Source organism: Myripristis murdjan, chromosome 4 (assembly GCF_902150065.1).
Source record: "Myripristis murdjan chromosome 4, fMyrMur1.1, whole genome shotgun sequence".
NCBI lineage: Eukaryota > Metazoa > Chordata > Actinopteri > Holocentriformes > Holocentridae > Myripristis > Myripristis murdjan.
Window position 1 is genome coordinate 17,165,063 of NC_043983.1, and position 22,091 is coordinate 17,187,153.

General features: G+C 43.7%; 1 protein-coding gene across 4 annotated transcripts in view; it reads left to right on the forward strand.

The window, feature by feature from the left end:
* The first annotated feature begins 1,477 nt into the window (after window positions 1-1,477).
* The window catches only part of lnx1 (ligand of numb-protein X 1), a 37,003-nt gene continuing 16,389 nt past the window's right edge, over window positions 1,478-22,091 (forward strand). For 2 of the 4 annotated variants that reach the window (XM_030049878.1, XM_030049879.1), the window contains exons 1-2: window positions 1,478-1,743; window positions 6,205-6,722. In XM_030049878.1, the coding sequence (XP_029905738.1) occupies window positions 6,268-6,722 (455 nt within the window). In that variant the 5' untranslated portion in view covers window positions 1,478-1,743; window positions 6,205-6,267. Of the gene's footprint in view, window positions 1,744-6,204; window positions 6,723-11,972; window positions 13,019-22,091 lie in introns of those variants that run through there. The other 2 variants (XM_030049880.1, XM_030049881.1) reach the window with 2 other exon arrangements.

Below are 22,091 nucleotides of genomic sequence, written 5' to 3' on the forward strand. Positions count from 1 at the left end.
GCCCACTGAGGGTACTGGCAGCAGGGTCGAAGAGATTTTAATGGTTAAGATTACCCAGGTGTCCAAGGGGTTAAGTGACAAAAAAAAAAAAAAAAAAAAAAAAAAAAAAGTTACTGTGACGTGTTTGGTTCAAAATTAGTCAGGGATTTTTTTTGCACATTTCACTCTCCCAATCTTTTCAATCTCGCTCTACTGTCTGCCATCTAATAAGGGCACAGATATCATAGTAGCAATCACAAAAAGTCAGTGTTGTGTTCAGGTAGTGTTTAGGGTTTGGTGTAAGTTGATAATCAGTGTCATGCTCCATATAACAGCTGATGTTTGTCCACTGACACTCTGACAGCATCTTCACATTGACAAGCAGTTATCTCAGGCAGGCTTTGGTTTATGTTATTTTAATGAAAGATTTCCGACGGAGGACTTAACCTGGTCCTCATTCACTGACAAAATTATTTTTCTCTGTTTGCCCTATTAGCATGGCAACACACTTTATGAATCAGTGATGATCTGTGGCAGAATAACCCTAATATAATCTGTGCATCTTAAACAGTGAGAATCATGATTATAGAGAAAGAGGGGCATGTGCTGTATGATCACATGGACAAGAGTTCAGCAAAGTTGCATACAGTAGAGAAGTAGTGATTCAGTTTTACATGCGTCACCGGCTGACTCATGAAGAAACATCATTTTGTCTCCGGCCATGTCTGTTTCTCTTGAACACCTGTGGCTCACATTCTCCTTGCTTAGGGAGCAGTGTGAGGTAAGCAAAGCCGAGGAGGAAATCACGTCTGAAAATAAGGATAACCATTGTTTTTGTACAAAGCCAAAGTCACACATACAGATTAAAGCAGCTATTGTGAGACAGCAGGAAAACCACAACAAAAACAAAAGAGCCTCGACACGCATCCAGCATTATAGTGTCTGTTATGTATACACACTTCAACACGCTGTATGGCTGCATTATCTAAGCCTGAAACATGTTGTCATTTTCTCGCATTATGGCCCTCTGGTTTGAGGTGCGTGTCAAATGAAGACGTTCTGTTTATAGAAACACAACCTACAAGGAAAACATCTACAGGAAATTGATCCTGTAGGTGTTTAAAGTGTAGGGTTTTTTTTTGTGGGTTGCTTAATTTTTGTTGTGGCTCACAGGACAAGTGATAACCTGCAGCTCATACCACTGGCACACTTTCTCAAGATGTCTCAATATTTCGAAATATGTTTTTGTTATGGTAGCAGTGCTAGTGTACTTTTGCAAGATGTCTAGATAATGTATAGCAAAATAGGTTTCAGTAATCATAACTTAATTCCTCCCACTCTCACCACCCCACCGTCTGTCATTTAGTAGGAAGGCAATCCCAGTCTCTTTTGAACTCCCAAAGCAGGTTTGGGCAGTTCCCTTGTTTACCTTTCCTCTGGCTCCGCCCCTCTGTCTTGTCACTTCCTGATCACCTTGGCCTGATAGAGGTGAGCAGGCTCTGAGTTGACACAGCAACAGCCTTCCCTGCTTCGGCTCGCAGAATTCCCCCGGGACCAACAGACGGATAACATTTCTCTACCGACGACCATCAGCCAATCAACAGGCTGCGTGAGTGGGACAAAGTCCTCTTCAGCCACTCTAATTCTCCTTACCTCCCCCTCTTCCTCTGCAAGTTGTCTACTGTTACAACCTCTTAGAGGGCATTACCTGTCCAGGTGAACAGTACAGCTGAAAGTGAACGTTGCTCTTAAATTCATGACCATGTAAGTATCTCGGTTATACTTTTTGCTCTCAAGCTAGAAAAGCAAATCCTTGTTGTTGTACAGGTGTGTCTGTGACTCATCTAAAATGCTTGGAGGGTGAAACTTTGACTCACTAATTGGTTTGAAAACTCTGTCCCATATGCCTGTTGCCTGCCTGTGTTATTTGCATGGAAAGCATTTGCATTGTAACTCTGTGTGAGCGTGTGTGGGCGCCTTCAGCCAAATTAGCTTTGTGTGTGTGTGTGTGTGTGTGTGTGTGTGTGTGTGTTTGTGTTTGTAATACGCTTCTGTAGTGTAGGTGTACTTTTATCTAAGTGTGTGATTGATAACCTCAGCATGTCAGCTGGTGTTCAGTACAGTCTGTGCTGCTTCAGACGGCACATTAGAGATATTAGAGACACTTCACAGACCTCCACATCTGCCCACAGCTGTTCTCCAGGCTGAGGTGTCAGGTCTGGCTCTGACTCACTGGAGAGCACTAATGAACTCTGAGAGGGACCAGCACACACACACACATGTACACATGCACACACAGAGGATGCAGAGGGTATCAAGAGGGCAAGGATTAAACAGTAATGTACTCCACACCCATATGTCCATCCTAAATGGAGCTGAATGCTGCAGAGTGCTAGATTTGAAAGCTATTCTGTTGAATAATGTTACTGGTTCAGAGAATACTATCTGTGTGGCCAATTCTAAATGTGCCTGGCTTAAGTATGAGAATGTATTTCTAAAAAAAAAAAAAATCTGAGTGAAATATGGGCCTGCAGCACATAATGTACCATGGCTATAGAGATATTACATAACCAGTATTACTTTATCCTTCAAGGAAAGAGAAGATTTTTGATTTGGTGCTGTTTTAAATATCTACCACACAATATGGATCCCTGGCACAACTTGCTTTGTAAACATTCCTTTGGTGCAGAGAGAAACTCTCTCGTGACGAGCATGCCAAGATTGTTGAGATTGGATGTGTTTGCTCATTGTATTCTGAGCTTTCCAGGTTAGCCTCTGTCATTATGAATGGCTGTCTTAACACTTGGCCCCTGACCACCCTCTTCTCCCAAGTTATTCACATAAAGAAGTTCTTCATTTGTCTGGTTGATACAGACGCATTAACTGAAAAAGAAAAGGAAAAAAAAAACTCTCAGGGAACACACTCCTGTTTCTGTTTTCTCCACCCTCCTGGTTTATGATGTGAGTGTGGGTTTGAAACAGGTTTCTGCACAAAGTGAGCTTAGCTGAGAAAAAAAAAGTCTTGGAATGCTATGCATCCCAGAAACATGTCCGAACAGTACTCTTGTTCAAACTGTGTTAGAGTGTGTGGGTCTGAGCCTTGACTTGTGCCTCGCTCCAGGCTGCCTCATGCTGCTTTATGCTCCCTGTGTGTGACGGGGCATGGCTCTGGGCCCATGTTCATCCAGATTCTCGGAATAGGACTGCTGATCTAGTATCACTATAGCCTCAGCTCTCTTACTGTGATTTTTATCTCATTCTGATCTGTTTATGAACCACTTCTAGATCAGCACTCCCACTTACAGAGGGTTGGTGCTGACATTATAAGTAACTGCGCAAGTGAAAGTAAATGTTCAAGTATCTGAGCTGTGATTGTGTGATTTTAATGGTTGCCGTTTTTTTAAAACACAAACCAGAGGAGAGTTAATCTTCCTGCCAGTGTGAGCCTACGCCTCCTACCACTTGTTTTAGCTGAAAGACAAAACATACACTTTGACATTTAAAATAATTGTCTTAAACAATTTTGACATGAATTTAGGGGCAAAACATCTCAGCGCATTAAAATTGTTTGTGGTAGATAAACTGTAAAGTGATTAACACAATAGTTATGTAAGACGACTGTGTTACATTTTAGCCAGTGTGCCACATGTACATGTAATCAATCTGTGAATGTGTGTGTGAGATTGGGCTGGGCCAGGGTTTTGCTCTGAGGGAGTTTTTATTTTATGGGTTTTGTGTTTGTTTTTTTTTTTAAACATGTTTCTCTTCTTGAATGTGAAGAGTATACATTTACATAGCAACACACCAGTTCAACTGTGGACTGACACAAACGCAGTCACCTTGACAGGGTTGTTTTCCAGACATGGAAAGGAGCTGACTTGGCAAAGCCTTATATTATTAACTCATCAAGTCATCTTGGATCACAGGACAGCAGCCCAAGAGTGTGGCTCAAAATGTGCAATATATGAGAGAAAGGACGAAGCCTATCATAGACTTTGTCCCGGCCCTGTTTAGTTACCCAAGGCTTTGAAAAGGATGAGGGACAGCCTGTTGAGGCAACACTTTCTGGGACATACTTGGGTTAATGGAAAGCTGGTTAAACATTTTTCTTTTGCAAACACAAAGGCTGTGTTTCAACATAATAGATTAACTTCTTTTTATTTTTTCAGTCCAATCCAAACACCACTTTTCCTTTCACTCGGCGATCAAAAGTCAAAGGGAGAGGCTCAAACAGACAGACAGACAGACAAGGTGATTACTTTACCTGATTGAATGCTTCACATTCATCCTTCTTATTTGGATATTGGATTGCACATGTTATTAATAGAACATTAGCAGTGGTCACGTTTTGGCCTGCCGGTTCTCCGTCACCGTCTCCGCAGAGTGGAGCAGAGCCGTCCAACAGGACTGTGGCACCGATGCCATCTTGTCAATCCAGGAACTAGCAGTGAAATAATGAGCTGTAAGAGATGCTCCCTAGGCATGGGTGTGTCTGTATGAGAGGGTGTGTATAGTGTGTGTGTGTGTGTGTGTTTCTGTGTCTGTGTCTGTATCTGTCTGTCTTACTGTCTGTTTGTGTACGTGTCTGTGCATGTATATGTGTTTTTGCATGTGGGTGCTCATTCCAAGCAGTTGATCATAGTTAATGGGTTTCAGTCAGTCAGTGAGGCGCTGGGCACTGCTGCTGTCATTCATTGTGTTTCAGATATAAAATTAAAGTGCACATCCCGTTCCCTCAACTACTGTACACTCTTATTACTCACATTTAGTTATCATTTCTCTTGTAATACCAGGTATCCCAGGAGAGAGACAAGAATATATTCTAAGATATTTTTTTCTTGTTCTGTTCTAGTCAAGACGAGAACATGGGGACCGAATCAAACTACCTTCATTTTTCATTTTCTTTAACTTTGACTCATTCCCTATTTTAAAAAAATCATTTTTTCATTTCAGTTCCTGCTGGCTGGTGTTTGTTCAATCTCTCTCTCTGTGTCCCCGTGTCGATCTGTGTAGTGATGAAAGTGTTCTGCTCCAAAGATCAGGGCAAGCCTCAGACACAGCAGGTGCCACAGTGTGGGATGAATCAGCCACGTTACCGCAGCTCTCGGTGGGAAAGTTCATCTTTGTTAAGACTGCTCAGCCTCTTCTTGTTAGCTTTCCCCTCCCAGCGATGGAGCTTTTATGGCTGTCACAACCCACTATGCACCATCTCGCACTGCTTATGTAAGAAGGAAGAGGAGGGCCTGTTTGTGTTGACAACAAGGCGGTCGCCTCAGCAGATTTGTATACATTGTTTTATTATGTTCACGAGTTAGGACACATTTTTGTGCATTAGCATATTGGGATGTGCATCAAAGTCCATTTTTAGCTGTGTTTTGAAAGAATTCTGAACAAAATTATGGGACTGTCTCCATGAAAAGGATAGCTTGAATTTAGGTTACATTTGTTGACTCAGTGGATTCAAACATTTCAAGCGTTTGTTTATTTATTTATTAATTTATTTAATGAGGATCTAGTGTCTCGTTAAGCAGCCAAGGCCCAATGGTTGGTCCAGAAACTAAGCTAGTGGGGTGCCAACAAGATGGCTGTTGCCAAGGTGACGTGTTTCTGACTGAGCCCATCTGTTCGAGCCCATGTGCTCGAGAAGGCTGCCTGTTTTAGAAATGACGTGGACTGTGGCACAGTCACAATCTCAAGCACAACATGAGCCTCCATAACAATAAATCACTCATAGTCCCATGTTTGAAGTCCTGTCACATCTCAGAATATATTAAAAGTATCTCACATTTGCCATGAGGTACAGTGAGCGCCAGAGACTTATCTCTGCCAATCTGTCTCTGAACTTGCTGCTGATATGAGTAGTATTGATGTTTCTGTATCAAGACAGAAAAATGACTTTCTTAGTTGTTCGATATCTGTCCATTGTGCCAACACAGAAAATCAACCCAATAGAGAAAAAAGTTATTAGCACTGCTGGAAGTGTCATGCTGCTGCTGATGCCTGAGTCTTATTGCTCATTCTCTCTTGTGTGTGTGTGTGTGTGTGTGTGTGTGTGTGTGTGTGTGTGTGTGTGGGATAGAGGGAGAGAAAGGAGGAGAAAGATCCCAGCTATCCTTCTCTGCTCAGGCAAAACAGCTTATGAATATTTTCACACCCTGTTTGCTTGACATGATAACCGTGACTGTTCTCTCCCTCCCTTACTCTATATTTCTCCCTCTCACTTAGTTCCCTGCACATCTCCACCGCTAGTGGCACCCTCACCAGATCCAACAAGTCACACCAAGTCCCATGAGTACCCAGGAAGAAAGTGAGCAGCCTGAGCAGCCTGAAGTCGTCATGGCATCAGCGCCACCTCTTTCTCCGTCTGACTACGGCCTGTTGTCTCCGCCCCCTGCTGACCTGTGCTCGTCCTGTGGCCAAAGACACCTGCTGGAGGAGAACCATGAGTACAACTACAGAGATGAGGTGGACGATGACCTCATCTGCCATATCTGCCTGCAGCCGCTCATCAGGCCCTTGGACACACCGTGCGGACACACCTACTGCCAGGAGTGTCTAACCAGCTTCCTGCTGGAGAGCGATTTCTGTCCTGTGTGCCGTACACCCCTCATGCTGCAGACCTGCAGGAAGCCCAGCCTGCTGGTGCACAAGCTGCTGGACAAGCTGACTGTAGCTTGCCCCTTCTCTGATCACTGTGATGAAACCATGCCCCGTGGTGAGCTTGAGGCCCATATCAAGAGCAGGTAGGATCGGAGATGCACTCAGACTAGAGCAGCCAGTTAGTTTCCTCCAAAAGTCGTTTACTAAACTCATATGGTTAGAGTAGTTTGTTGCTATGAGCATTTGAAAGCCTTTAGTTGGGTATTCCTCATTAAAGAAAATGAAACATAATCAGTGCTCTCATTAAGAAAGCAAACAAAGTTGTTGGTTGATGAAGTACTAGGCCTATAACTTCTTTGTTTGGATTAATTTCCCTCTTCTGCTCTTTCCTCTTGGTTCTTATTGTCCTGGTAAAACTGCAGTGACCTCCCGTAAACACACACTCTAAGTTTCCCACCCTCTTTTTCCTGTAGGCATTAACCCGCCGCTCCATTCCCAAAGGGGAGCACTTCCTTGAACCAGGCTTTCATCTAAGCTAGGCCCCAGCTCCTCTGTTTATATATCATTAAAAGCCAGTACTTTGGTTTCTCTCATTATGGGTCTGTTTTCATTAATGCTCATTAACACTCTCTTAGCCCAAAGGCCTTTGGGATGATTAGTGCATCTAGCCACACATCACACACAGCCAGCATATCTGGAGTGCACAATGTCCTCTATCCACCCTACACTCTCTGAGAACATCTCCCCCTTCTCTGGCTCCCCTTCCCTCTCATTCTCAACCCTTCCCTCTTACCCCTATTTCCTTTGGTTCCACTATCTTCCCTCTCTTTTCCTCTCCATCCTTCCCTCTTCCTTTCCACTTTATTCCCCTGGTTCCTCACCTTCCCTTTCATGTAGTGAGTGTTTTAATGAGGTGAGGAGCACTGAGGGTGTCTCCCAATGGATTCAGCTAGTCTCCCATAGTCAGAGGGTGTTATCTGTGAGGTAGAGGCCATGTCCAGAGAGAGGAGACTACATATAATGTGAGAAGATGTGGAAAGGTCCAGTGCCTTCACAGTTCACTTCTATTACCACTGGATCAGTATCCATGTTTATACAGTGCAGTACTCTATGTATTTGTAGCCTATTTTAGTTGTTTATGTTTATTCAGAATTGGGTATAATTGTGTAGCACATCTATATAGTCTGTCTAGTCTATATATCACTTCAGTCAGACAACTCAAGCACTAAATGTGAACATTTTTATTGTTAATTTCATTCTTATTTATTTAATTTTGGCATCAGTTCCATTTTTATCACTCCCTGCAAAGCCTAATTCAAGCCTGCCAAAAGCAGCAACAGGGAGCACTCACAGCCCCCTGCTGGGAGCCATGAACACACAGTGCCCACAGGTGGATGCTGGGTCGTGTGTGTGGGTGAGATGTATAGCAGCAGTGGCAGCAGGGCAAGTGGCAGCAAAGAACACCCAAGTAAGTTTGACAGCTTAAGCAGACCACCTACTTGGTGAAGGCAGTACGCTGCTCAGCTGACACATCAGCTGATCCAGAGCGCAGCACCACTCAAGCTGTCTGCCTAAAGTAGCATCATAGGTTTTGCTTAGTTAAAATCAACCCCTGTGAGGAGAGCTGTTATTTTGGTGTATGATGATTTGAAGTTAAATGCCAAAATATAGGAAACGCCTACACATGAAGTCTTCAAATTAACTGTGCATCATACTCCTCTACTCCTCTTGGAAGATTGGTAGATCTTATGTGAAGGTGAAGGTTCGCCTCTGTGGGGTAAATTTTCATTTTCAAAGATTTAGAGTATATATAGAGCTATCAAAATGTTTTCCATGAAGAACTGGTACAGCACCTCTGTACCTTTGCAGCTCTGGGACTCATCATTGCTTAAAATTACACAGAGTTAAATTTTTAGCTTATCTTTTTTTTTTAATAGTTGGTGAGCCTCCAGTCGGTGTCAAAAGATAATGCCGCCTTCATTTTATGAAGACAACAATTTGAAAGCCTTGAAAAGTACTATTCATTTACACAACTAACACAAATAAGATTTCTCTAGATATTGATCCACATAAATTAGTGAAAAAAACACTAAAAATACATATGACTTATTGTCAGTTGTGCAGCAGCTGACAACCAGATTTGAATTTAATTTCATTTGACCAACAGGCCTTTAAAAATGGGCACTCTAAATAGACCCAATACTTATTAAAGTAAATAGCGATCTTGAGACCAACAGCTACAATAACTGCTTGAATTTAGCAGGGAAATTAGCTGGCTTGCAAGCTGTTTACGCAGATAAATAAGCTAGTTTTTGGTAGGACAATACCTTTTAATGTGGACCTACATCCCCTCTGATTTTTTTAGATTTTGTTTCTGATATTTTTTTTCTAGTGGAGAATCTTTGAAATGATACTTTGATAGTTTGTCTGATTCTCAACGTGTCTATGATTTGCATCTTGGTCCATAGCTGGCCTCGTCTTTGCTCCTTTGGGTAGCTTCCCACTCAAAGTGTGATGCAAAGATAGATAATGAGCATAACTTCTGTAGAGCACTGGCCCATCATAACCACCACAAAAGCTTTACTATGCCCTGCTTTATAAAATGTCAAAAATTATATTGCTTTGTGACACAATTCTTCCATGACAGTATCCTACTGTATTGGTGCTTTGCATTGTCTCAGGCACTCCCACAGATTGTGGCAGTGGATCTGGACTTTAAATGGCAGAGACAGATGTGCCATCTGGTATGAGCTGCTGTCATACTCATCAAACCATTCGGAGACCTTTCTTGCCCTTTAGATGGGGAAAATGTCATCTTGGAAACAACGCTAACCACCAGGAAAGAAGAAACTATTCAGCATATTGTGAATAATTGTTTACTTTGGTACTTTGTCCTTTAAGGACTTGCATGCACTTCAACCATGACAGGAAAGAGAACTCCACCCACTTTATTTTGGCAGCTATGCCTACTTACATGCAACTGTACTGTGAGTAATTCTTTAAACAAGTTTTCTCTGCTTCGCATGCTTTTCAGTTTCATATCAGCCGTATTAATTCACCAAGTTTTCCCTGTGTGGTTTAGTGAAGCTGTGCCTAGAGCATGGTGTTTTTTGTTTTAGTGCACTTGTTTTCTTTAAGGTGGGTGCTGACTAAGTGATGTTGGATTTTGCCTGAGGATTTGCTCATATTCAGATTACAGCGCAAACCAAGCCCAGTGAGGCATTCTCTCAAAGCTTGTGTGAATATTTGAAAAGTACAAATCTCTTGCATGCAGGTTTGCGGAATGAACAACCCCAGTACTCCCAGTGCATTTATTTTATTGGTTTATAGTGCTTGTAATTGGTGTATTTAACCTTGTTGGTCAATAGGTAAAGCCCATGAAATGCATGATTGTATGTGTGTATATGTGTGTGTGTGTGAGAGAGAGAGAGAGAGAGAGAAGGAGAGCAGGCAGACAGAGCCATGCTCTCTGAAGTGGCAGGTGGTCTACCCTGACCTTAATGCCTTGCCACAGCCCCTATTTTATAATATGCCTCGTGCTGTCTGGCCAAATCCATTACAACATGTCTGGAAAATCCTCTAGTTATGTTATCAATATTACCTGGAGAGATGTCAAGTCCATTAGTTTTTCTCATATCACTACTTGTCTGTTTTTTTCTTTCTGGCAAAATTGCAAAGCCAGAAATTGCTAAATCTTGGAAGACCATTTTATGTTACCAATATACACAAAGCAAAATGCCAAGCCTCCTTCAGGACTTTAGAGGAGAATGACAAATTGACTGATCTGAGTGGGAAATTAATTGGAATATGTAACAAGTAATATGTGTATGCATGTATGTTGGTGTGTGTTTTGTGAGTGTGTGTTAATGTGGTAGTGTATGTAATGACTCCTGTGGGGCACACTGGTTTCTGTTCACAAACTCCATCCTGTCACAATCCAATTACATTTCCATTTCCTGCCTGCCCTGTGGTGTTGTTGCTGCGCGTACTGTTCAAATACCGTAGCACAACTTATGCCTGACTATGCATGCATGCATACGCACGCACCCACACACACCCACCCACACACACACACACACACACACACACACACACACACACACACACAAAATTCAGCCTTTAACCACAGTACCCCAATCCATGAAATATTCATTCAGACAGGGTATTTACACCAGTTAAGTGTCTTTCTCCAGGGTACCAAACAGCTCAGCACTAAGAAAATAGGATAAGAGTGGAAAAAAGGTAAGAGGAAGAAGAAAAGCTAAGGAGCGAAAGGAAAGGAAAGGAAAGGAAAGGAAAGGAAAGGAAAGGAAAAGAAAGGAAAGGAAAAGAAAGGAAAGGAAAGGAAAGGAAAGGAAAGGAAAGGAAAGGAAAGGAAAGGAAAGGAAAATCGGTGAAGGGGAGAAGGAAGAAAAGAAAGGGAGAATAAGGATAGGAAAGAAGGGGGAAAAGTTGTGTGGTGCTGAATATAGATAATATAGAAAAATAGCCAATGAATTATACTGGTAAAGGAACTGAGGGAAAGATGACAAGACAGAATGAAAATAGATTAGGGGTGCTGCAGGCTCAAAGTGTTTCATGTTCAGACTTCTTTAGCCACCATCTCTCCCTCTGGCTCTGTGTTTACTAGAGAAAGAGACAGAAAGGGACAGAAGAGAGGGAAGAGATGAAAAAAAAAAAAAAACGAGATGAAAGCAATGCAAAGGGAGGACATGATGAAAAGAATGGAATATCTATTAATCTAATCCTGCTCGTACCTCCAAAAGGCCTCACCGCTGGCTTCATTTGCCTTTTTAATGTGTCATGGTTTCTCTATTCAGAGTCTAATCACACTTTCAACCCCATGCTAGTTGTCACTACCACCCAACCCCGATCCTTTCCCACAAACCTCTCCCCCAATCACTTCCCAGTTGCACGAGCACCGCAAGCTCAATACCCAGCCAATCAGAGGTCTTTGTGATGACAGAGGAGGGTTTAAGCTTTGTTATTGTCGAGTCTCACTCCCATTTTATTCTCTCCATCCCATTTCATATTTACTGAAAATGAATGAATGTATAAATGAATGAATGAAGGAAGGAAGGAGGGAGAGATGTACCTTTGGACAATGGCTCAGTGAGGAATTTTTCCACATCTTCCATTCTCTTTCTCGCCTCTCTCTCCCTTTCACATCATTCAGAATAACAAGCTTCTATCCCTGTAGGGAATATTGATTTGTCAGTGTGTTTTGGCCATGCTCTGCCTGTGTGTGTGCGCGCGTGTGTGTGTGTGTGTGTGTGTGTGTGTGTGTGTGTGTGTGTGTGTGTGTGTGTGTGTGTGTGTGTGTGTGTGTGTGTGTGCATGTGCGTACCTGTGTGTGTTTTTACACATGTAGGCAGTTTCTTTTGAGCAATCAGACCAATCTGCTGCACGGAGAGCGGTCCATCTTTGGAGGGGAGGTGGGAGGGTTTGAAGTCAACATTCTCTCTGTCCCTTCTCTCCTCTCCTTCATGGACCAACGTATGTGCAGGCACAGGGAGGTGAATGCAGAGGATCTGTGTGTGTACATACAACTGACTGTGCCTATGCGTGTGTATGTGTGTGTGAGGCTGCGAGGGCACAGCCAATCACAGCAGAGCCAAGTACCTCCCCCCTTCTGTCTTTGTTTGGTCTGCTCCATCTCCCCCCTCAGTGGTTTCTACTGCAGTATAAGTCACAGCCTGCGCTGTTCTCTCTGACATACACACACACACGCACACACACACACACCGACGGAGCCACACATGCACACACACACATACGAGTGCAAATCCTCTTACAACTCGGCAGTGCCCAGAGCAGATTAAGAGGCTGCACATCTCAAATTGTATTCCAAATGTGCCACCTTTACATGGGTCTCCTTTTTCCTCTTCTTCCACCTCCTTCTCTTCCTCCTGTGCCACAACGGGACTTCTCCTCTGCACCTGCTTCTGCTGCTTCTTCTTCTTCCTCCTCCGCTCCGTCTTCAACCTCTGGCAACTGGCCCGCTTGCCTCTGCAGCTGAGATGACCAGGCAGCCAGCTTGAGGGAGAGGAAGAAACGGCCAAACACAGAGAGGTAGAGAGAAGGGGGGGAAAAAACAGAGGAAGAGAGAGTGTGAGAGAGTAACAAAAGAGAGAAGGAAGGTAGGAAGTGAAGGAATAATTTAGATCTGAGAGCGCCTCTGAAGAAAGAAGGGAAGAGAGGAGGGGGGTCAGCACGGCCAGGTTCAGAGAATTGGAGGTGGAGGAGGAGGAGGGGGAGGAGGAGGAAGAGAAGAGGAGAGAGCGCCAGTGTAGAGAGGAGACAGAGAGAAGAGAGAGAAAAGAGAGAAGAAGAGCTGAGCGTTGACCATGAAGGCTCTGTTGCTGCTGGTCCTTCCCTGGCTCAGCCCGGCCAACTACACAGACAATGTGGGCAACCTGCACATCCTCTATTCTGAGCTGTGAGTACAACACTCAGCCTCCTCCTGCATCCATTCATCCACATCATCCCATCTCTCCCCTCCGCCAGCTGACCATGCAGCCATGTGTTCGTTACTCGTTACTATTTATTTGACTAGTTGCAGGAGATTGTTGTGTGTGCTTACCATGTGCGAGCAACTTACAGTGTTTACATTTTGAATACTGCATGAAGAGTGTGAGCGTGCCTCTTTGGCGGGATAACGACCAAAGAAACGATTCCTGTAACTGCAGTCAGTGGTTGCCGTGGCACCGGGATGCAGTAGAGGTAGCAGGTAGGGCTTTGTGCTGTCCAGGACTGTTTAGATGCTACAGAACAGCACTGCAGCATGGCAACTCTCTCTTCAGCGGGATGTGTGTGTGTGTGTGTGTGTGTGTATGCGTGTGTGTGCGTGCGTGCGTGCGTGCGTGAGTGAGTGTGTATCTGGACTTCTATATTGATTTGTATGAAATGTGAGCACACTTTTGTTTGCTGTTGTAGGCTTTGAACACTGTGGGTGTGCGGGTCCTGTTGAGCATATGGATTGTTGTAACTACGTGACGGGGTTTGTTTTGTCTGTGAAAAGCCAGTTTCATCACAACATTAAAAATGCAGGTCTCTCTATGCTCCTCTGCCTATGCTCACACATTACTAACAGCACAGTCTATGCCACAGTACGATTCACACACATAATCATCATCATCGCTGGCGTTGCTGTTGATACAAAATAATATATGAACTAAAAACATGCACATTCCTTTCCTTACAATGAACATTTCATCTGTAGTGACCATTATATCACGTTAATACACAAAAACAGTTTTGTTATAGAATTTTGACATCTTGGCAACAAATCTCTCACCTGGTGAGAAGTAATTGAGTGTGAGCAGAAAATTGGGCAAAATGGACTTGTCACATTTTTACTTTTCATGGTTTCACTGCAAATGCCACAACTGTATTTTGGATAGACTTTTTTTTTTCAACAAGAAAGTGTTTTCAGAGGCTTTTTTTTTTTTTTTCGGGAAACGCACACTATCTCTGATTCTCGGTATGCATGGTGTTTATCCAGACTATATAGTCCTCTGTATCCTCTTTGTGTGGTGTGTTAGAGTTAATATTGGTTATATTCAGCTGCTCCATGTGACGCCCAGTGTCTCAGATCTCCAAACTGGTCCCTTGCACTCTTCTCCAGTCCGACGGAAATGTCACATCACACTGCATGAATTCATGGAACAATGGAGCGCTTCACAAATCCCCTCATTTCATTGTATGCTCTCTCCACTGAGAGGGGCTTTAGCTCCTGCAGACACCAAGACCCCCTACTGGACAGCAATGCATCCTGGAGAGGAGGGTGAGATAGAGCAACTGTGAATGGAAGAGTGGAATAGAAAAATGGACTGGATAGCTTGGAAGACGATGCCTAGCAGAGAGGCTGAAGGGGAAGAAATGGGAGGAGGAGAGATGCAATAAGACTAGAAATGCAAAGGATGAGCTGTTAGGTGCAGGGCATGAGAGGGGAGAGGGGAGATGAGAGGAGACAGGAGGGGTTAAAGATCACTTCCTGTGCCTGCCCTCCATATGGCCATACATACCGCTGCCATGGTGATGTCGCCCGTCATGCTCAGCATGTGGGTCATTTCAATGAGGGATTGTTTGTAAATAAGATGGGCAGATCTCCTCCTCACTCCACTTATTGATCGTGTGAGTGAGGGAGAGAGAGAGAGAGAGAGTGTTTGAGTGTGGTTCTGTGGATGTCACAGCAAGGTTTTGCTGATTATGACACGATAGAGAGAGAAACCAGGAGCAGACAAATGCAGACATGGTGGTTTTCTGCCTGGCTGGAGAGCAGTGGCACACCATTCATCTTTATCCATACTGTTGACAGGAGCAGCTCAGCTACCCCGTTTGACCACAATCTCAGCTCACCTCTCTTTCCTTCTTCATTTCTTCCCCCTCTTTCTCTTAAACTGAATATAATTTGTCTTGTGACATGCAAATGCGTGTGCACTTGCATGTTGTATTGGCTTTCCACAGGATATAGATAGAAATCTTTGCAGGGAGAGAAGTGCATGCACCATAATGAAATCCTTAATATGGTTACTGCCGTTTTCCTCTGTCAGCACCAGTCAATAGAAACGCAGCACTGGCACACAAACAAGAGCACCTACATAATGCTTCTCTTCTTGTGGCTTCCTCACACACACACGCATATGCACACACAAACACACACCACACACCGCACACACACACCATTAGGTCTTGCTTATTCCCTCCTCCTGCCCACATGGCCTCCCGTGATAATCACAGTGCAGTGCTGCAGAAAATTAATGATTAATCTGTGTTCATTTCTGGGCCTGGGCTGAGATGTCTTAAACACTATGATTAGCTTAACTTCCGTCCTTTCAGCCCTCATCTAGAAGGTGTTTGATCTCCCCTAAAGCTCACCAAGAGCTGTGGGTACTCCCAGTGCGCTAGCCGTCTTCATCATGGACGCATCCTAACCGGATTAGCCACCCGGCCACAGAGTGCTTGCTGGATCTGAACAATAGAAGTCGTTTGTTTATGCCAAGTCCATCCTGAGTCAAAGGCAGTGCACCATGCCATGCCCCCTTCGGCCCTGTGGCTGCTCCAAGTGTGGGGTAGGCTTAACTAATTAGACTTTTGTTTGGATTAAATATTAATCCCTGTTCTGTAGTTAGGCAGCTCCCCCTGTCTCAGCGTATCTATCAGGCCAGAGACAGAGGGAAGGCCAGGAAGGGAGAGTGGCTGAGAGATAAGAATCATGCTAACAGCCTTCTTCTTACTCTCCGGCACAACTTCACAGCTCTATCAGAGGAGATAACATTGAATCAGGTTAATTATTTCTTTGCATGCGATGCATGAAGCACATTCGGTAAATCCATCTTGGGAACATTCAATATGCATGGGTAGACACATTCTACAAACAACAAGGTTTAGCACTGTGCACCACACACAGAGTCAAACATTAAAGTAAACACAAGTAAAGGACACAAGTTCTTCACAGAGTAATTCACAAGATAGACGTATTCACAAATCTAATGTTACACGATATAAAACAAATATATATAAAACATACCAAAACACATTGTTGTGAGTGCAGTTCAAGTGTGCATAACGCATATGTAAATACACAGACACAAAGCACAGATGAATTATGTATGTATTCATTTATTCATGAACAGAAGTGAGTAGTGGGTCAAGGTGTTGACTTTGCCAGATCCTTCCTTTTAGATGTATCACTGTTCAAGCAAAAATGTACTTGCAAGGTGAATAAGTAACTGTGTCAGCATACGGGGAAGTTTAAAGATAGGACTGAGTTTAGCATTTTGTGTATGTTTTGTAATAAATGCATTTGTACTGAAACTCAAATCTATTCTTTTCCGCACTGCAGTGCACTGTTTTTATGTGTGTGCTGAACCATTTACGTTAAGTGGCCTACTTTCATAGCCATATCAGTGCAGATGCATGTATAGTGAAAAGAAGTATCTGATAGCCTTAGCCTCTAGGTGGCTTTTAGTCTGGCTGGTGTTAAAGGTCTTTTAGATCTGACATGTTTAACATGGAAAATTTCTATAGTCTGCTGCCTGTAGCAGCCTTATCTCTGAGAGGGGTTCCATATGAGTGGCCTGCAGAGAAGCCAGCAGAGCGAAGCTGACAGCAGAGGGGAGAGGAGAGCAGTGTGGGGCAAATCTCTCACGTGAACAGTGCCCTACTGTGTGCCAGGCTTTGGGTTGTGCTGAGCAGGGCTTACCAGCGCTGGCCATGGTTCAGGCAGCCACACCATGGCACATGGAGGTAGAGAATCCAGGACACTGCCAAGGGCTACCATGGTATAGAGGAGGAAATATAGGGTAAAACGTGCCAAGGGCAATGTGGGACAGCAGCCTAGTGTGAATCTGCTATGATCATGTAGTACTGTCTGTGTAGGGGGATTACAGGAGTGGCCTGCAAATCAGTGAGGAAAATGTACACAAACTGTAGCCATGCATATGCATACACACACAAATAGTGTACATACATACACATATACATACTCTCTTTGATTCTTCACAGTCTAACATAAAGTGACAAGACCTAAATGCCAGCAGGAGTGGATCACTGTTACTTTGTTACAGGTACACCAGATATCTGTATGCCACCTATCCAATGGATTTCAACTGCCAGCTGTCTAAAGACTGTTGAAAAATATCCACTGTCACAGAATGCTCGTCGTAAGCGCAGATCCAGCTCTGCAGCCCAGCCAGAGAACAGAGAATAAATCACGTCTAGTTCTTGCTGGGGTTTTCTCCTCCTCATGACAGAGAAAAGTGCAGGATTGTCTTCTTAGCTGAAACCAGATACTAAGGCAATAAATGCTGCATAAATGTCCTTCCAGCCTGATCATGAGGTCACGGCTCGACTGATGATTACACTCTGTATTGATTGGCTGAAAACCATGACTCAGAGCTTGGGCTATTTCAGATAGGCTGACTCCACTGAGTCTGGGCTAGCTAGGAGGCCATGTCTGTCCACTCATAAACACACGCATGCATAAACTGTGCCAGACTTGCTCTCTATGCAGGAGTCCAGAGGAAAATTCACATACAAAGAATGGATTTATTTGCTGTATATATATCGGTGAATATGTTCACTTTTTGGTATAAAGTGTATTAAGCGTTCTCAGAACAGACACCATCTTTTACGGCTGTGGCCTCACCCTCTTGTCATGCAGCGGATGAGATTAGCCCCCACAGCAAGCGGATCCAATCAACACACCAGCACATCCACTGATTAACACTCGTGTAGTTCATCATTAGTTGGATTAGTCTGTCTGTCTCTCTTCTCCCTCTGTCTGTCTATCTATGTATCTATTCCCTCCCTTCCCTCTTTATGAATTTGGCATTCGGTCTAAATAAGGCAAAGCACTCGATAAAGCAGTAATTGATAAACTAATCTAATTAGGGATAAATCTTTGCTTTTCTTTTATCAGTGTGTATTTAATTAATGATCACTCTCTTTCCACATGCTGCATCGAGCTTGTTGCTGGATGATTTTGCCGATAACCATATGTCTATGTGGGTGTGTGTGTGTGCATGTGTCGGTGTGTGTGCATGTAGAGCTGGGCCTCCAAGGGAGTTATTGTGGTCCACAGGTGCTCTCCCAGCTCTCTGTCTTACAGTGAAAACTGTAGGGCTGCATGAACAGGAGAGTCTTCAGAGAGTGCTGTGCCTGTTTTTCTGATGTTTTTTTGTTTGTTTGTTTGCTTGTTTGCTTCCCTTAGTCTGTTTTAAGTAAGTTAATCTCTGATGTATCTTAGCCAAAGGCTATTATGGACAGACGCTTCCCTCTCAAGACTTAAATCCTAAGGACACGCAGAGTAGATAAGGTAAAGCCTGGGGAAATGAATCATTCCCACAGAGGAAGGACTTTCCATTCTTCTTTTTCTCCTAATTAGTGAGATTTATAACTTTTTGTTGAAATGTGGTTCTCTTAATCTACCAGGCATATTGGTTCAGGAAACCTGAGGTGGACTTGTTTTTGAAGTCATGGTAAGGCAGTCAAGGCAGATGCTGCAGATCAGAGGTATTGAGTTGTTGAATGTCACACCACCTCTATGTGTGTGTTTGTGAATTCCCTCATTCATTAGTACTCTAAGAATAAATCTGATGCAAAGCCAGAGCTAACCTTCTCACACATTCTCTTTCACACAGGTAATTCTCCAACACAACACTCTTTGTCATATGTGATACCTATTACCTACACACACTTACACAGTAACACACACCTACACTCATCTTATTCCAGACATTCTTCACCAGGAATAATCTGCAGGCTACCTCGGGGCTCAGACTACAATAGGAGGTTCTCTCTTTTTTCTCTCAGTTTCTACAGTAACATGTCAGGTGTTGAAGGTGTATTTTCAAGAGCATCAAAAAGTTGGAAACGAGAGTCAGAGCTTTGGCAAGCAATGCCTCATGCTGCTGTGGATTAATCAGACTGTGGGAAGGAGAGAATGAAGGGCTCAACAGCATGCTAAGTAACTCAGTCATACCTAACACATACACACACACACATACACACACAGAAAAAGAGAGAGAGAGAATGAGAGATGCAATGAGGTCAGCCTGCTGCACCCACACAGGCGTGAGACAGTTGGCTGACTCACTGCCCAAATAACACTTTAGATTCCATTCCATTTGAATAATTACATTTAAAAGTAGGTGTTGTGCTTTACAAATGTGCATGTCCTCAGTAAGTGAAAACACACACATGGACACAGTCCCGTGTCCGCACCTGACTGTCTGACCCGGTACGGTCACCGTACCAGAGGTAATTTGCGCTGTATGAAGCGTGTGGCCCGACACGATGAGAGGAGACAGTATTTGGGTTAGGGAGGATAATCCACTCACCCCTAAAGAGGATTGGAAAATCTCATAGGCTTTGATGAGTTGTGAGCTGGTGTTTATTTCACGTTGCAAGAGCGGGACCGTTTGTGTAGCAGCCAAGGCACTTCTTCACAACCACCACCACACTCCTCGTAGCATTATGGTATAATTGTTATTGTGATGGAGAGAGGAGGAGGAGAGGAAGTAGAAGAAGGATAAGAGAGGAAGGGAGGGTGACTGGTGAGGATGTTTTGGTGTCTTCACTCCTTATCTCTCCACAGATCCCAGGATTTACGGAGATGATGCGATAATTGAGGCTGTGCTGACGGAGGCAAGGGTGCTGCAGTACTAATGAGCGTGCTCTAAGCTCAGCGATCATCCCCCAAAACAAATCATGCATTTAGACTCAGCGAGGAAAGGAGAGCTGCGCGGAAGCACGCAGAGTCCCACCATGCCACAGACAAGGATCTTGTTTGTTTACAAAAAAGGGAGCACACAAAGAGCATCCAAGCATCTCCTATCAGAGGAAGGAAAGTGATACAAGAACTGTAAAAGAAAAAAAAAAGTAGAATTAGAAATTAGTAGAGCAAGGGATAAGTGTGCGTGTGTGGTGGGCACACGTGTGTGTTCTTGCAAGCATGTGTCCTTGTAAGTGCTGTACCTCAAATGTATAGACTTCTGTGGCTCCTCTACCTTGGGCCAAGAGCTGCAGGACCACCCTGGTGAGCGAGACAAGGGGTTTCTGTCATGCTTCCTTGCCCTAAACCTCAAACAGCACAGACTGTGGCCCTAATTCTTCAGCATGGACATTCAAACTCTAAGTACCAGATATATGGTGTTTAAAAGCAACCTGTATCCCCAGGAGGAAAGACATTTTAATTAAGGAGAGACAAATCCCTTAATAAACCAGTCGCACACACAAAACAATGGCTGTGCCCTGTTGTCTCAGACTCTATGTTGCAGTGACCTCTAAATTTTGTGATTTATCAAAAGCTACATTTTTCTAACCTTACCCAAGGCATGAATGCCATAAACATAATATTCTATCACTTTCGCATCCTGATAAAAGCAGTGAAGTGCACAGATATTGTACAGCATGGCCAAAACCACCATTTCAGCATTGGGGGGGGCAGATATCCTGAACACTGAATTGCTAATATATTCCAGCAATATTTTTGGGGGGGAGTGCCTGAACATTGGGGGGGACTTGTACCTCTCAATGTATATGGGTGTTACGGCCTTGTTGTACAGATGGGCACTGAAAACTGTGAACAGACTGCGAGGAATATTGTTGCTATTGAAACTTCTCAAATGAAGAGTGTGTGTTCATTAATACTGGGTCAGGTATTTGGCTAGGATTTGGAAGAAATTGCTTGTGGGGTGGTCTGTAAGATTTGTGTAACTGAATGGAGCTGTATTCAACAGTATTTGCCCAACTCCACTGACTGTGGTTTTCCATTTTCCACTAGCCATGGAGAAATAGGGGAATGTTGTCTCAAGCTTCAATTCCATATAGTCAGCTTGGCCCAGTAGCCAGCTTAGCCCAGCATAGCATATACAAGAGCATACCAAAGAGGTGTGTATCTGCATGTGAGTGTTCGTGTGTGTGTGTGTGTGTGTGTGTGTGTGTGTGTGTGTGTGTGTGTGTGTGTGTGTGCGTGCGTGTGTGCATGTAAATTTGTGCACATTCATACAATGTATTTGTGAAGAGGATATTTATCAATAATTCATCTGGAGCCAATACAGTATGTTCAGGCAGTTTTAATTTCTCTAATTGTTCGTGAGTGATAAGAGGAAAGCTGCTGCTCCTTGCCACTGCAGCAATGCTCTCTGCTCTCTGCTGTTGATTGAAATATTGCTCTGTTCAGCCACTTCTCTCAGTTAAGTGGTATACTGCTACACTGACATACTTGATAGCATTCAATTTACTAACTCTGAATTAACAAGAATAGCTCACATCAGCACACCACATACACAGGTACATGCGCATGCATGAGTCACACACTCACACAAACACACTGTATAGCGCTGTTATGTCACAGGCCGCGGGTTGGGATCGATAGCACTTCAGCTCGGTGTAGTGCTGTACCTAACAGACAGAGTCAGACTCGTGGCTACAAGTGAGATATAGAAGCCACTTCAAGATGAAATGTCTTTCCCTCTGAAATATGGACAGAGTGCATGACCCATTCAGACAGCTCTGTTATTGAGACAAAATGGTGCTTCTGGTGAAGTGATGCCCCTGGAGGGCCAATGGCCTTCCTGAGTTGGATTCTGTTTCTGGGCTCAAATGGCTCACCGACATATAATCCTGTTTCCTATTTGTAACTTTCCCTAAGGGGACTCATGTGTGATGGCCACCATTTTACCTGCATTTTTACTTAACCCCTCCCTTTGGCTCTACTGTCTGATGTCTTCCATGTATAATCCAATGATTCACAGTCCATCTACTCTATACCACAGGAGACTGCATCCAACATTTCTTGTATTTCAGAGCTACTGTTGAAGCTGTGCCTGGGTTTGATCCAGCTCATTAAAACCCAGTTAATGTTTGCACTGATGGTTCCACAGAGACGCCCAGAGAGACAAGCCAGTGTTATTTCTGCTTCTGATGAAGCGTCAGCTCAAAGCCTTTATGGCTTACAGATGGAGGAAAATTCTCAGACAATACAATATCCAGCTCTGCAGGGA